General features: G+C 39.2%; 1 protein-coding gene across 2 annotated transcripts in view; it reads right to left on the reverse strand.

The window, feature by feature from the left end:
- The window catches only part of SPTLC2 (serine palmitoyltransferase long chain base subunit 2), a 92,538-nt gene that overhangs the window by 40,447 nt on the left and 34,576 nt on the right, over window positions 1-17,515 (reverse strand). For both annotated transcript variants that reach the window (XM_006086957.3, XM_023752489.1), the window contains exons 5-9: window positions 16,712-16,836; window positions 13,874-13,967; window positions 11,018-11,123; window positions 10,083-10,302; window positions 6,446-6,572 (exon numbers count right to left, since the gene is read on the reverse strand). In XM_006086957.3, the coding sequence (XP_006087019.1) occupies window positions 6,446-6,572; window positions 10,083-10,302; window positions 11,018-11,123; window positions 13,874-13,967; window positions 16,712-16,836 (672 nt within the window). The remainder of the gene's footprint in view (window positions 1-6,445; window positions 6,573-10,082; window positions 10,303-11,017; window positions 11,124-13,873; window positions 13,968-16,711; window positions 16,837-17,515) is intronic.

The following is a 17,515-nucleotide window of genomic DNA, read 5'->3' on the forward strand; positions in this document are numbered from 1 at the left end:
ATGGGGGGAAGCAGAACGTCTTCTACTCTCCCCCGCCTGTGGTCGGTTCACGGCGCGTCCGCCTGGACCCTTCAGGCACAGATTCCAGAAGTGAGCTCACAGAACAGATACAGAACAAGTCCCTGAACAGAAGCAGTAGAAAACTGCCTAGGAATGCTTCTTTTCTATCTTTTTTAAAAGATAGGCCAGATTCGAACCTTTAGCCAGTCCGAGTTTTGATGGTGAGTACCATCTAGAAGCCATTCCTCCAGATACAGGAAAAGTTCCCTAGAGATACCCAAAACCCAAAGCACAGAACAGAATATACAACATACAGACACTTACCGCGGCCACGCAGATTCTACGAATTGAGGATCCCTACATGGTCTTGGGAATCCGGGACGAGCCCCCAAATGTTATGCCCAGATTCCAAGATTCCCAAGAAATCATACTAGGGAGCCAATTCGATGCAAAAGCATAAGAATCTGTATTTATTTCAAGCTAGCTTGGGCGCAGACACACCGACACAAAAGCAATCCACGTGGCTGAGCGCGCCAACCTCGTCTCAGGACGGGTTATATAGGGGGGGGTTGGAGTAAGGGGAGGAGAAAGAACTGTGCTCTGCCGCCTGGGTGTGGCTAGCAGAGTAGGACGTAGCCCCTACCCTGGGGCAACCTAGCCCTCGCCCTTTCAGACCTTACAGCTACATTTCCATTACTGGACTTGGATTAGTAATGTGAGAAGTAAAAGCTAGAACTTCAAATGTCTAAAGGAATTTGTCAGAATTTCCTAGGCTTCATTTTTTTCTCTCCACCAGCCTGTTCTAACTCAATATACCCACTCAAGATACAAGCACATGAGCAGCACAATCTCCACCCATTGTCAACCTACTTTGGTTCCTAGTCACATGTCCCTCTCTTCTTTGGGAAAAGGACAGGAACTGGAGAGTAAATGTGGAAAAGGTAGGGAAGAAGGAGAAAGGAGAATTTACAAAGTAGGTAGGGAACAGATCTCAACTTCCCTTGTAAGCTGTAGCTTTTCTTAAGGCTCCACTCTAGTCCCCAAGGAGTAACATGTCTTCCCACAAAAAAAATGAAAACATTTATTAATAATCAACTATATACTATTTGTGTCTATGTTTAGGCCTTACTTTCAATCTTATAAGCAGGATTTATTTCCATATGTTATAAATGTACTTTGGAATCTAAAAATAGAACAGTTTTAAAACTACATGATAAAATTCTAGTAGTGTAGAGTATTAACTAAAAAATAGAAGTCTCCCCCCTCTGACCAGGAAGTGGCTCCAGGTTCTGTTTCTGGCTTTTCTGGTAGCTAGTACCACAACACTAAGCAATACACTTACACTTCTGCTTCTTGTTCCACCTACATGGTATGCGTTTGTACTTCGATTACTTTCCATGTTGGCTCCACTAATCACAACCAATCTTGTAATATTACTATTTTTAAGTCTTCTTGTGGCTGATTACATAACTTCATAAATTTAAAGACTATTTCTTAACTATTTCTTATAAACTTGGTAGTATCTACCGACTTTCCAACAAGTATGATGACAGAAACTGACACACTTGTAAGCCCTCACCTCCCTCTCCCTACTTTCTACATCTCCAGCCTTCTTGTGGCTACTTTTACACTGTCAAGATTTTTGATATTTACATCTGGTTTATAACCATAGCTAAACCTTGAATGCTTAGCTCTAACTGGCCCTAAACACTAGAAACTAATTAAAAACAATATTATTTCACTACATTTGTGTTAAAAGAAAGTTTCTCAAGTGTCAAGGCTAAGTATTTTCTCATTTTTTAATCCCCTAGATCTCAAGTCATATTTTAGTTTTGACTTCATCTTAAATGAAAGACTTGTTTTATATTTCATAGCTCATTAAGTATTATAATTACGAAGCAACTATTTCAGATCCACTAACTCTGGTTGGGGGCAAAAAGATGAAAATCATACGAAGCCCACAGAGAGAGAATAGTAGCCACTGAATGTGAAGGACATATAGTGCCATAAATTCTACAATCTGACACAGGTCATGTCTTTGCTTGGAATAAAATAGATATTAATAGACAACCCTAAAATCAACTGAAGTATTTAATGACAAGCAAGTATTTATATTTTAATTAAAGTCTAACCTGCTTTATAGTTACCTGTAAGTCCTTTTTATAAAAAACTAAGTTTAGCTTCTCTAATTTGATTTTTAATGTTCTTCCAAGGGTTAATTTCTATATCTATATCACTAATGAGATACAAAATCTGCAAGTTAAAATGGAGTAAATGCTTCCCTGGCTCTGAAACCTAGCTTATAAATAGTTGCTTCTGGTTACAAGAGGACCTGGCTAAGATAGTAAAGGCCAAACCAACTGTATCATAAGAGTATGAAGATTTTCCCACTAAAAGAAAATCTGTAACAGCATCAAATCAAATATTGCATTTATATTAAAAAAAACAAATTATCAATCATAAATCTATTGTATATTTTTTCCTAAGTCACATTGGTCAGTATACATGAGGCTTTAATTCAGAAATAATCCTGAAAGAGTGAATGATTAATGTTATCCTCTTTAGGTGTACAGAGTTCTTAACTTCTCAGAGTTTAAGAATATAATAAAGGACTAAATCATAGGTCACTAAGTCATATTGCCTCTCTTCAAGGCACCAAAAGATTATTCATTTAATCATCCACCAAGTATTTACTGTGTGCCTACTATGTGCCAAACACAGCTCTAAACAGAAGAAATAAAAGGTGGCCAAAACTCCCAATTTTCATTCTACTTGGGGAAGAGAGATAATAATTTGAGAACAATGAAGTCAATTATTGACTCTAAGGTCTTGAAATAAGCACTATTTAAGATGCAAAGGAGCCCTGGCCAGTTTGGCTCAGTGGATAGAGCGTCGGTCTGTGGACTGAAGGGTTCCGGGTTCGATTCCAATCAAGTGCATAAACCTCAGTTGGAGGCTGGATCTCTAGCTCAGGTCAGAGTGTGGGAGAGAACCAATCGGTGTGTCTCACATCAGTGTTTCTCTCTGTCTCTCCACCTCCCTTCCACTCTCTCAAAAAAAAATCAATGGCAAGAATATCCTCTATTGAGGATAACCACCCCCACCCAAAAAAAAAGAAGAAGAAAGAAAAGATGCAAAGAAGGAGCAAGACATGAGTCCCTGCCCTCAAAGAATTTATAATCTGATAGGGGAGATGACATATACTTGGAAAAAATTTAGTAAAGCGTTAGTCAACTTTCATAGATTCAGCTTTGGTATAACTCATATACAGTGAAATCCCTAAGCCTATCTACTCCAACCGACCAATAGGCTTTTGTGTTTCTGCCCCAATAATACTGCCTATTAACTGAAAGCTCATTTTTGGTAAAGTCTCCATCTTTCTAAAACAGCATTATCCTAATATTTTATTACATTCATCCTTGTATTACCAAAAACTGTGTCTGTTTTTGTATCAATCTAATACTTTTACAAGGTAAGACTGCCCCCTGCTGGAACTTCTACACTCTGCACAACCTCTATCCTCACCTCACTCACTCACCTGTACTATTATGCTCTGGCCATAGTGGCCTCCTTGCTATTCCTGAACACAGAGTAAAAGCATCAAAGTACAGGAAAGAGTAGCCTCCATCTGAGGGCCTTCTATCCCTGGATTTTCAGGGCTAAAGCTTCACCTTCAAGTCCTTGCTAAAATCCTACCCTTTCAATGACCACCCTAATTAAAATTGCAAACTGGTCCCCAGAACTCCTGATCGCCCACCATCCTGGCTTACCTTTTCCCCAAAGTACTTACCACTTGCTAACACACAGCATATGTTATGATTAATAAAACTTCAATTTTTCTATGCAGCACTAGTCTCTGGGACTAATCAACAACCCACTATCCCCTGCATCCCCAATACTCCCCAAGTATATACGTCACTTAAATGATCTGCTTGTATGCCTATTCCCTGTGGATTCTGATTCACACCATCTAACATTTAGTGAGATACTCAACGTTTGTGAGATCAATGAGATGCCATGTCTCGAACATCAGAGATTAACTTTCTCTTAAAGCAGGCCATTCTATTGTAAAATCACACTCAGGTAATTAATTGGAGATGCCTCTTTTTAAGACCACCTTAAGACATAGTAAAGAGGTTCTTGCATGGTTCACAGCTCTTTTTCTATAAGGACAATAAAAAGATGCTTTCAGTGGTGCCATAAAAATAAGCATTACCTAATGCACTCAAAAATAAAATAAATCAGGCCAAATTAATTAAGATCAGTTAAAAGGCTTTATGAAAAATGGCATGTAAGTCTACTTTTGGTTAGATTTTTATTATCCTGTATTTTGGCAGAGAAACAATGTAGGCAACAGAAGTTTGTCATACTAATTTAAAATTTTAGTGAAGAGGGTGGTGGCTGGGTGAAGGAGGGTAAAGGAGGGTAACAGGACATCTGTAACAGTGTCAACAATAAAGAAAAGCTTTAGAGAGTAATTTTAAAAATATATTACTTAAAAGCTGGTAGTGGCAATTTTTTAAAATGGTCGTAAATTCTTTGACCCACCTCCCATTTGAGATGGAGTGTGATTTCCCATGTCCTGCAATCTGGGCTGGCCTTAGTCACCTGCTCATAACAATAGATCAGAAAAGGTCACGGGGTTGCAGCAGGTTCCTTGGAACACTTGCTTGCTGAAGCATCCTCTCTGGATACCCTAGTCATCATGCTATGAAGAACCCATGCCACATGATGAGGACATGTGAAGGTGCTCTGGTCAAGAGCCTCAGCTGGGCCCAGCCTTCTAGTCACTCCAGCCCAGGCGACATGTGAGTGTGGAACCCTTCAGATGATCCCAGCCCCCTGCCATCTGAGTCTAGCCCAGTGGCTTGAGTCTTCCAATCTTAAGCCCCAGATATTGTGGAGCAAAGACAAGCCATCCCTGCTGTGTTCTGACCAAATTCCTGACCCGCAGAATCTGTGAGCATAATAAGATGGCTGTTGTTTCATGCCACTAAGCTTAGCGGGGGTGGTTAGAGAGGCAATAAACTGAAAAATGAATGCTAACCCAAAGCCTATATCTAATTACCATATTTCATTTTCTCACCACCTAGATTTCATTATTTAGTACAGATAAGTCACTTATCCTTATCCAGAGGTCAGCATCACACAGATTCACGCTCTGGGGTAGGGCAAATAAATTATCCAAAGTTAACTTTGATAGCTGTTAGCCGTCCATTTTTTTAGTTGTCTAAAGCTGTCTGCTGAATCAATAAGGTTGATGCATCTATGTGAAGTAGCTTGATAAGTGCTAGCTATATAGATAAATAGATATATCACTGTATCTCAGATCAAAGCACACTATTTCAATAACACCATGTGGGGAGGAGAGAAGATAACATTATGACTGTTAAGAGGGAGCTAAGCTCAAGGCTCCATGCTGTGTTCAAAATATTAACGAAATGTTTTTTCTCCAGAAATCAATTCATGAAATTGAAAATGACCAACACTTCAAAAATCTATTTCCAAAAAATCTCTCACTAGAGATAACAAGCATGTATCACAGATCAGAAGTAATAGTAATATTAAGGTAAAATTCTGACTTAAGAAAACAGGTTTAAATCAATCAAAATCAGACATATCACTTCTTGTTTTTCAATGCAAACCAAATTAATCTTACTACAGTGTTATTTAACTAAAAAGTCTAGAGCTCAAGGCTGAGAATGTGAGATCTTTTATGACAGTAAAAATGATTTTAGAAGCATTAAAAAACCAACATGCACAATTAATGTATGGCTCTTCAATTAAAATACTTTTAAAAGTGAAAAAAACACACACAAAAATCCACCTGCTCCCCTTTCATTGTAACTTTTCTGCAGTTAACACTGCCTCCTAGGGATGCAGAATAAAAGTGAACTATTGAAAGCAAACGCACACTTGATTGTTCATTTTAGTATTTTAAGTTAGGGCACCTACTATACAAATTCCACCAAAGACAGAATAAACAAATTTAGGATGACCTATATTAGCTACTGTATGTTAAATTACAAACTCTTTTCAAGGCACCAAGTCAAGGACACTAATTCATGAAAACAGCAGCTTTTAAATACCATGGGAATGAAATATCACTATATAGTGAATTCTATTTTCACATAAAATTGTGCAATTCAAGAAAGATCCTAAAGACTTATTTCCTGTGATTAATAAGGGTAGGGAGGATTGTTAGATTAAAGTCTCACCACCGGTAGAGAATAAAATTCAACAGGAAGCAAGCCAGACTAGTTCTCATGGCATGTGTATCAAACACTGAAGAGTGACCATAGAAACCAAGGCCTCACACACCTGCCAGCTTGCTGATTAGGGTACCTGGCTCCTCATTTTAGGCAAAAAGCTCTACAACAAACCTATGTTTGGTTGCTAAATATTAACAGAGGCCAGGACGTTTTCCAAGGAAAGAACAACTTACCAAGGGTGGTGCCATCCTTCCCCATGATGCACTTCATCGAGGTGATGATCTGCTGCACAACAGGCGGTGACAGTGACGTGGCATACACTGCACTATGAGAATGTGTTCGCAGATAGTCTATCAGCTCCTGGGGAATTCACAGAAGCAAGGCATCAGAGGCAATGTTTGGGTTCACCGGCAATGTCACTGCCTACCTTCCAGGAGAAAGCAGGCTCCTCCTCCCTTCAGCAGACTGGAATAGGGACACTAATCTGAGAGGCAAGGGCAACCAACTAGGTTGGACACATGGCAACGTCCTTACGCTTTGTTTTATTTTTTAAACCTGCCACAGAGAATGAGAAAGTAGTTTTAAAGAAACCCTCTAAATTTGGACAGGGTATCATTTAATGATATAAATAGATCTATAATGCAGAATTAAACAAGGAAGTGTTTATATTACTTTTGGACAAGTGGTTTACTTGTAAGTATTAAAGAAAATATCATCTGCATCTTATCCCACATCTGCAAAGCCCTCCTTACACTCCTAAATCAGAGAAAAGCAATTCTCTAAATCAATTTTAAAGGCATTCAATATCCTCCACACAGATATTTATAAAATTATATGTGGCAGAAATTCACTGCGTCTTTCACAGAACACTAAAGCCTGCAATAAAGAATAAAGAAAAACCTTGTCTATAAGATACAAGGTTTTCAAAGAAATCAGTTGTCTATCCCCAATCACTGATACCTTCTAACTTCACTAAGTCTTTAAACATTCACACAAACAAGTTCATGTACCAGAATCAAGAAGACACATAATGTGGCTTTTTAATAGTGTATCACTTCAAAAATACGCAAAATTATATAAAACCCACAATAACATAAATATAATGTACCTAAAATACCTCCCAGAGTATTATTTTCTGTCCTTTGATTTGGCAATAAATCTTAACCAAAAGGCAATCAACTCTCCAAAGTAGCCTGGTTCCATTATCAAAACTCAAGGTAAAAAAATCTACCAAACTTGACTAAAACCACTGATAATAGATTTTCTCTAAAGGGCAATCAATTATTAAGAGAAAGTCCATGCTTTAAGATTTCCAAAGTATTAAAGAGGAATTAAAGAAATTTACGATTACCAACTATATGCCACATACAAATACTTAATATACACTGTTTTTTCCTAAAACTGCAGTTTTTAAAATAACAGCGTTTTTTTGTTAATCCTTACCCGAGGATATTTGTCCATTGATTTTTAAAGAGAGTGGAAGGGAAGGGGAGAGACAGAGAGAGAAAATCTGATTTGAGAGAGACATATCGATTGGTTGCTGCCCAAAGAAGCTCCGATCATGCCGGGGATCAAGCCTGCAACCTAGGTACGTGCCCTTGACAGGAATCAAACCTGGGACCCTTCAGTCTGCAGGCCAACACTATATCCACTGAGACAAACTGGCTAGGGCAAAGTAACAGTGTTAATGAGATAGAATTCACATACAATAGAATTCACTTTTTCAATGTGTACAATTCAGTGTTTTTTAGTATATTCACAGAACTATACAACTTTCATCACTACCTAATTTTAGAACATTTTCATTACCTCAAAAAGAAACCACACACCCATTAGCAGTCACTTTCCACTTCCTCCAGCTCCTCAACCCCTGGCAACCACCAATTTACTTTCTATCTCTATGATCTGCCTATTCTGGATGAAGCATATCTACACTAATAAAAGACAAACATGCAAATGGTCTGTACCTTCGCTACGCCTTAAGCCATGCCCACCAGCCAATCAGAGCGACTGTATGCAAATTAACCCAACCAAGATGGCGGCCGGCAGCCACGGAGATGGAGCGAGCAGGAGGCCTGGTTACCCCAATGATGGAGGAAGCCAACTTCCCACCTGCCGCAGCGGGCTCTGAGCTCCACTCAAAGCAACAAAGTTTCAATTATAGAAGATAAATAAACCCCAGATACTTGCTTTCAGCCGGCATGGCCACAGAGCTGGAGCGAGCAGAAGGCTTTCCCTCCCACCCGCCCTGGCCGGCTCTGAGCTCCTCTCAAGGCTACAAAGTTTCAATTATAGAAGGTTAATAAATCCCAGAATAAAAAAAGAAAAGAAAAAAAGGAGAGGCTGGGAGCTTTTGTCGCCAGGGGGGCTGTGGCCAGCTTGAAAACGGCCCTCAGCCCCTCACCCAGGCTGGCCAAACCTCCATGGGGTGAGGGTCCCCACTCGGGGGGCGGGGGGGGGCTTGACCAGCCTGCAAACAGCCATCAGCCCCTCACTCAGACTGGCCAGGCACCCCAGCGGAACTCCCACCCTGATCCGGGACACCCTTCAGGGCAAACCAGCCGGCCCCCACCCATGCACCAGGCCTCTATCCTATATAATAAAAGGGTAATATGCAAACTGACCCTAACAGCAGAACGACTGGGAATGACTGGACACTATGACACACACTGACCACCAGGGGGCAGACGCTCAATGCAGGAGCTGCCCCCTGGTGGTCAGTGTGCTCCCACAGGGGGAGCTCTGCTCAGCCACAATCCAGGCTGACGGCTGCCAGTACAGCGGTGGTGGTGGAAGCCTCTCCTGCCTCCTCAGCAGAGCTAAGGATGTCCGACTGCAGCTTAGGCCTGCTCCCCGCTGGCAAGTGAACATCCCCGAGGGCTCCCGGGCTGCCAGAGGGATGTCTGACTGCCAGCTTAGGCCCAATCCCCCGGGGAGCGGGCCTAAGCCAGCAGGTGGTCATCCCCCAAGGGGTCCCAGACTGCGAGAGGGCACAGGCCAGGCTGAGGGACCCCCCCCCCCCCAGTGCACAAATTTTTGTGCACCGGGCCTCTAGTTGAAGAAATAATATAACGTGACCTTTTGTGACTTCCTTCTTTAACTTAACATAAAGCTTTCAAGGTTCATCCATGTTGCAGCATGGACATATATTATTTCTTAAACCCTTACTACAATCTTATAAGCCAGCATATTTACCTCTGCTTTACTGATAAGGAAATTGAAAAGTTAAATGCTTTGTCCAAGGTCTCACAAAGTTAAGGAAATAATCAAACCCAGGCCTCTGTCTCCATGGTTCAAACATTTTTACCATGCCACACGCCTCAAATGGCTTAGAGGTCAGTATATGATTTTTAAATTGAAAAACCAAAAACACAAAAACCCACAAAACAAAATAAAAAAACAAAGCCTTATAATACACCAGAGCTAACAAAATAATCTTTTTTCTTCCTGTCTTTATGTTCACCCAAGATGCATTTAAGTCTAAGGGCAAGGAACTTGGCCTTTTATTCCCATCAGCTCCCATGACAACCCCACTACTTTGAAACTGAGCACAACTCAAACCCAGCAAAAGAGTGTGGCGAACAGGCAGCACCACTGTGTATTCTTTCATACAAGAGGGTATTCTATATCTCAAACCAGCATGTAGTTTAGAAAGAAGCTCAAAGAAGAAAACAACAAACAATGAACAGAACGAGCCTTCAATGCCTCAGTCACTCACCAGGCAGCTGAAGTGTGAACCCGCTGGCACCATGAGCCTAAGCCACAAATTCAGGATCTCGCATCCCAGTTTGGAAGCTATTAGACATGACTTACCAAACCTAGTAGCCAGTGCCTTTATTCTTAACTGCTCAATAATCACAGCCCATTTACCTTCTTCCCTCCAATGTATCCTCCAGAAGCACCAAAGCTCTTGGTAAATGTTCCCATCATAACGTCCACATCCTCAGGATCCAGGCCAAAGTAATCTACCACACCTCGCCCCGCAGGGCCCAGAGCCCCAATGCTGTGGGCTTCATCAAGATACAGGTATGCCTTGTATTTCTTCTTAAGGGCAATCACCTCAGGAAGGCGAACAATGGATCCCTCCATGCTGGCAAAACAGAGTAAACAATACATACACTGAAACTTCTTAACTCTTCAAAATTAGGAGCTGGCCACTTTATTAATTTCTGAATTTTACTGCTTTTTGAAAAAGTCTAACAACTCTGCCTGTGGTTTTAAACTGGCAAAATCAAATGATGCCATGGCTAGACTGGATCTTTTAAAACAAGTACTAGAACACAATTAATCTTAATTCACTACAGAGGAATAAAAGTCACAGCAGATTCTTCTAAAGCTTGTAATTATAGGCAACGTTAGACTCTGCATCACATAGGTATGCAATTGAAATTCTACAGAAAGAATTAAAAAACATTAGGAGGTAAGAAAATAAGTGGAAGGGCTGCAAATAGATAAAATAAAAATTTCTTAACATTAAATGGTGTGTAACTTGTTTTGACATATTAGAAAACATATTTCAATTCTTGACCTATATACAAATTCCCTCTATAAACAGAAAAATAAAGGATCTAAATAGAAGGGAGATTTGAGGACCACGTACCATGATGGAAAGATTAAAAGCCAGACAAAAAGACTTTTGTCCTAGAGCTAACTCTGCTTCCAGGTACTTTAACAAGTCAAAAACAGTGTCTCCTTAGTTTCCAGAGGGGTCTAATTAGTGTTCCCTTGAAAATGAAGTGAGGCTGAAAAATTCTAAGACTTCATGGAACCAAATCAGAAAGATTAGAATCATAAAGCAGGATTACCTATATATTCCCTCCACAAGGATTAGAATCTTCTTCCAGGGCCTTCGTGTCCGAGGCTGACCACAGACAATGGCATCTTTCAATAGCTTCTCTAGGCTCTGCATGTCTATAGCACACATAAAAAGATGTCAGCATAAAGTACTTTCCTCTTTCCTAACTTTATTCCAGAAATGCAAATAAACATTTCTTATTTAGGAAGACTGTCTCAGACAGCAAAGGACATTAACAAAGTCAGAACAGGGCAGAAAAAGATGGAGCAAAATGAGTGAGCTACTGCTATCTTGAATTAAAATCTCGTCTGAAATGTAACAAATGTTCAAAGTCACAGAAACTCAACAAATGACTGTGACACAGTTGAGTCAGGTGGTTAGCAGGCTTATGAAATGACCAATGTTTCATGTTAAATACCTGGCCATTCAGTTAGCTTTTTTTGTATTTATAAAATCAACTGTATCTTTAATCCTAGTGAGTCATTCAGAAATAATGCATAAAGAAGACTGAGCAAGAGTATGGAAACCACTATAAATACATACACCTCCTAAAAATCAAATATGGGGGAAAACTTCAAAGTACATGCCCATTTCCTTTCACAGAAGATATTCTTGATAAATGCTTGTTAAATAACTTTATCTTAGTAGTGGGTTAAAAATACAGTAGTCTGGTTAGTGCTATAGAATAACTTCCTAAATGCATGAATCTCCGTGTTAAGCAAGCTTGGCAATCAGTTGAGATTGTTTCTGTTTGATTTGATCTGCTATCTGTACACAACCAAGTTCTTGTGGCTCTGTTGGTTCTTAAGATGGTTAACAGGTCTAGGAAACAACGTGGCTAGTACTACCACTAATGAGGGTCATAATTTTCCTGTTAAAGATAAATGCTTTGAAGACCATTTTTGCTGCCACTATCGACTTCTTATTTAAATTTTTTTGCCCTGAAACACTGCCCTTAAGGAACCCCGCTCCAAAAACAAACAAACAAACAAACAAACAAAAAAAAACACCTCAAGAAAACTGTAACATGAAGTCTGCAGTATATTTAACAAGGGTGGGAGGCAAGCCATCATAAAATCTGATTTTATAGTCTTTATTGCTCCTCACTGAAGGAGGGTGTTACAAAATTACATGATTTTGCTCTTTTCATAGAAAGGACTTTGGTAGAAAAGAGAAATAATAAAAACACCACAAACACAGATAAGATGGCCGTAGATTGTGATTGTGTTGACACCTTCAGTTATTCATAAGAACACAATCTGTCTGCTACCTGACCCAGAGACAGGAGATGCTGTCCCGGAAGTGTTGAAGTGGCTAGTCCTGCTGCAGAGGGCAGCATCTGGCAATCAGCAAGAGCCAGTAAAAATGTAGTCATTGTTTTAATTTCCTCTGTTTACATACAGAAAAGAGGAGAAAAATAAATACTGATTCAAAATTTTAGATGAAAGGAAATATCTGTAGAATGCTTAACCATATTATCAACTTAGGGAGAAAAATCTAGTATCTCTCTTATACTTCACAATCCCATGTAAGAATAAAGATGTAAATAAAAAACACCACAAAACTACCAGAAGAAAATAAGAGAATAACCCTATTATCTTAAAATATGGAAGGTATTAACATAAAATCCAAGTCACAAGATAATAAATGTGACAACATAAGCATTTTAATAAGTTTGCACAGCAAGAAACTAAAAACAAAGTTAAAAGTAACATAAAAAATAATGCAATATCAAAGAAAATAGGAAGGGCTCTTATAATCAGTAAAAAAGAGAAAACATTTGAAAATGGCCAATTTACAAAGAAATTCAAACACAATACTGTATAAAAAGTTGCTTGACACCTAATAATTAAAGAAATAAAATTAACATGTTGATTATTAGAGAAGGGAAGTTTTAAAATGTTTCATAATGGCCTAAGTTGGCTTGTGAGTCACTGTCATGTTGTTGAGTAAAAGTCTGTACAATGCTTGGAGGCAATTTGGAAAAGTACAAAAATATGTGTGCCCTTTTAACCAGGCATTCTAAGACTGCTAGGAATTCATCCCAAGGCACTAATCACACCATTGAGCAAAAATGTGGGTAACAGGTAGTACCGTTTCTAGTAGAAAATTTTAGAAACAACCTCGATGTCCAAACTGAGAGACAGTCTGAATAAGGGCACTTCCAGACACTGCCTGCCACCCTGACATTAGGGGAGGAGGAGAGTCACATGTATTGCCAAAGTTCCCGATGTGTTGTAAGAAAAGAGCAGGTTCCACAGTGGTGTTTAATAAGTCCCATTTACATAAAACAAAATGCTATTTGCATCATTCTTCTTGTAAAACATTTTAGACAAGACAAAGACAAAAGGCAGGAAGTTATTACCATCTCTAACCTTCCAACCAGGAGCACAGATCTACTATTTTGTTGTATATTCTTCTAGACTTGTTTGTACATGTACTCACTTTGGTAAAAGATGATATTAAAAATACAGTTGGTAATCTTTCTTCTCTACATGTGAATGTTTTAACTACAAAAGTTATGCATTTTTATTGCAAATAAGTATTTTAATAATACACAACACATTTCCATTTAGGAAGAAAGTTTTGGCTTTCGAAGGGAGGGAAGGAGGGAGGGAGAGAGATTTGTTGTTCCACTTATTTACTCATTCATTGGTTGATTCTTGTATGTGCCCTGACCGGAGAATCAAACCCACAACCTTGGTGTATAGAGACAATGCTCTAACCAACTGAGCTATCCAGCCAGGGCTCAGAAAAACATTTTAAATGTTGCTATTTCATCTTCATTTATATTTTCTATTATTAATATAACCACTGCCACAAATCCAAGGAATACTAAACACTAAGACCTCCACAACAAACTCACTGTTGTGTTTGAAGACTCGAATGGTTGCTCCTGAGAGTCGGGCTCCCAGAACCAGTGATGCATGGTTCAGTTCATCACTCAGAATCAAGCAACCCTGCAAAACCACAAGCACAGGAAGTAAGAAGCTGGGGTGGAGGCAGGTGAGGTTTCATTACACAAAAGATCAAATGCTAAAATCATTAATAATTATAGCCTATTAAGGAAAGCTTGTATAACAGCAAACTATCAATTTCAGGAAGAAATAAAGTATAGTTGGTTTTTTTTCCCAAAAAAATTAATTTAGAAGTAGATGCAAAATTCTAGCCTTTTAACGTCTTCATTCCTGAGATGGACATAAATACCCAGATATATAGCAATAGGTTTTTTATTTATACTTAAAATCTGATATACCAGATAGTCTTCATAGAGTTTCAATTTTGTTGGTTTGATGTCATTTCATGAGTGTGGTAGGAATTTAGATGGCTGATTCAAAACTCTTTTTTCCCCCCAAATATAAGCATTTAATGCTATATATTTCCATCTGAGCATGGCTTTAGCTTCCTCCCACAAATTATATTACATTTCCAGTTAGTTCAAGTATTTTCAATTTTGCCTTTCTTTGAGCCTGGGTTATTTAAAAGTGTGTCATTTACTTTTCAATTATTTGAGGATTTTCCAGGTATCTTTCTTTGTGTTACCGATTTCTAAGTCAATTCCAGAACGTACTATCTAATAAAGGTAATATGCAAATTAACCATCACTCCAACACACAAGATGGCCACCCCCATGTGGTCAAAGATGGCCAGCAGGGGAGGGCAGTTGTGGGCAATCAGGCCAGCAGGGGAGGGCAGTTAGCGGTGACCGGGCCTGCAGGGGAGAGCAGTTAGGGGTGACCAGGCCAGCAGGGGAGGGCAGTTGGGGGGGACCAGGCCTGGAGGGGAGGATAGTTAGGGGTGCCCAGGCCAGCAGGGGAGGGCAGTTAGGGGCAATTGGGCCGAGAGGAAAGCAGTGAGGCATCAATCAGGCTGGCAGGGGAGTGGTTAGGGGGTGAGCAGGCTGGCAGGCAGAAGCAGTTAGGAGCAATCAGGCAGGCAGGCAGGCGAGCGGTTGGGAGCCAGCAGTCCTGGATTGTGAGAGGGATCCCAGATTGGAGAGGGTGCAGGCTGGGCTGAGGGACGGACACACACACACACACACACACACACACACACACACACTGCACAAATTTCGTGCACCGGGCCTCTAGTATTTTGAATAATTTCAATTCTTTTAAATTTGTTAAGGTTGCAGAAAATGGTCTCTTGGTAAATGTTTTGCTGTTGCTGGTTGAAATGTTTCATAAATGTTAAGTTGGTTAATTGTGTTTTTCAAATGTTCTATCTCCTTAGATTTTCATACTAGTTCTATCACTTTTTGTGTGTGTTTTTTCTTGAATTTTTATTGATTTTTAGAGAGGAAGAGAAACAATGATGTGAGAAACTTTGATTAGTTGCCTCCTGCATGCACCCCAACCAGGGATTGAACCCACAACCTGGGTATGTGCCCTGATTAGGAATCAAACCTGCCACCTTTTGGTGTACAGGATGATGCTCCAACTGAGTCACCTGGCCAGAGCACGCCAACTTCCTTTTGATTATTATTTACATGCTATATCTTTTCCATTCTTTTACTTAAACCTACTTGTGTCTTTAAATTTAAAGTTGATTTCTGGTACAAACATACTAAATTTTATCTAATCTGACAATCTCTGTCTTTTACTTGGAATGTATAAACCATTTCCATTTAATGTAATGCCAATATAGGTTTAAATTTCCCCTCTTGCTTTCTGTTCTCTTTCTTCTGTTCCCTGGATTTATATAACTGAAAAGGACTTTAGAGTTAATCTAATTCAAGTACTTAATTTTACAAAGGAAAATTTGAGGCTCAGAAAGGTTTTGACATTGTTCAGTCACACAGCTAAATTTGACCATACAATCAAACAAGCAAAAACTCAAGTCTTCTGCCCTAACCGGTTTGGCTCAGTGGATAGAGCGTCAGCCTGCGGACTCAAGGGTCTCAGGTTCGATTCCGGTCAAGGGCATGTACCTTGGTTGTGGGCACATCCCCAGTAGGGAGTGTGCAAGAGGCAGCTGATCGATGTTTCTCTCTCATCGATGTTTCTAACTCTCTATCCCTCTCCCTTCCTCTCTGTAAAAAAATCAATAAAATATATATTAAAAACAAACAAACAAACAAAAACCTCAAGTCTTCTGACTCAATGCACTGATGATTTTTTCAAGATACCATTCACAGATCACTGTTAAAATGAGAATAAATAACCTTTGAAGAACTGCTAAAATGTGATTTACAATGTCTCATCTCTTTTCTTCTACTGTCCCCTCACAGAAGTTCTACACACATTATTAACCTACATTATTACTAACATATATATAGACACACATATAATTTGCTCATATGTCTTTCAGTAATATACATTACTCTGAGAACAAGTTTATATTTTCAAATTTTTCTATTTGGGGAAAAACTACCTGTTAAATAACTTTCCAAACAAAACATTCTTTCTTCCATAATTTTAGCCATTTATAAGGTTTTATTTATTAGAATCCCTTTAAAACTGTATGAAATGAAGAAGGCAAGTGTCATCTAATGGGAGAGGAAGGGATCATGGGTTCTAATAAGAAAGCTTCAATTGATGTAAGTCTCTATGGTATATACTTATCCAAAACTATATTTAACCTAAATTTATAATAGTTTCTGGCTTGCTCTGAATGTTTTATAAAACAAAATATGATATATATAAGGGAGTTTTCATTAATGACAAAATATGATATATATAAGGGAGTTTTCATTAAGTCTTACTTTGCTAACAAGAGCAGGAATGTTCATTGAATTTGTTGCAAATCCCATGCCATATGCCATAGCAGCTTCTACTCCCAAGAAACTTGCCACAAGCTTTTCTAGTTCTTCATGCTTGTCCAGGTTACCTGTGTGAAGAAGTTAATGAAGTCAATATCACCAAACCCAAAATTTAAGAATCATTCATTACTTTACTGCCTGAAATCTAGCTGAAGGAAAGACCTACAACTAAGAATATTAAAAAAAAGCCACACTAAACTGGTTGGAGGGGTGGAAACAAGGAATGGCCGGGTCCCACACTCATGTGTGGCGGATAAGAAATCAGGAAGACTGCTGGTGGGAATGCAGACTGGTGTAGCCACTGTGAAAAACAGTATGGAGTTTCCTCAAAAAATTAAAAATGGAACTCCCATTTGACCCAGTAATCCCACTTCTAGGAATATATCCCAAGGAATCAGAAACACCAATCAGAAAGGATATATGCACTCCTATGTTCATAGCAGCACAATTTACACTAGCTAAGATTTGGAAACAGCCTAAGTGCCCATCAGCAGATGAGTGGATTAAAAAACTGGTACATTTACACAATGGAACACTACACGGCTGTAAAAAAAAGAAAAAACTCTTACCATTTGCAACAGCATAGATGGACCTGGAGAGCATTATGCTAAGCGAAATAAGCCAATTGGAGAAAGAAAAATATCACATGATCTCACTTATTTGTGGAATATAATGAACAACATAAACTGATGAACAAAAATAGATCCAGAGACATAGAAGCACTGAACAGACTGTCCAACCTTAGAG

This window comes from Myotis lucifugus, unplaced genomic scaffold, assembly GCF_000147115.1.
Source record: "Myotis lucifugus unplaced genomic scaffold, Myoluc2.0 scaffold_34, whole genome shotgun sequence".
NCBI classification, from domain to species: Eukaryota; Metazoa; Chordata; class Mammalia; order Chiroptera; family Vespertilionidae; genus Myotis; species Myotis lucifugus.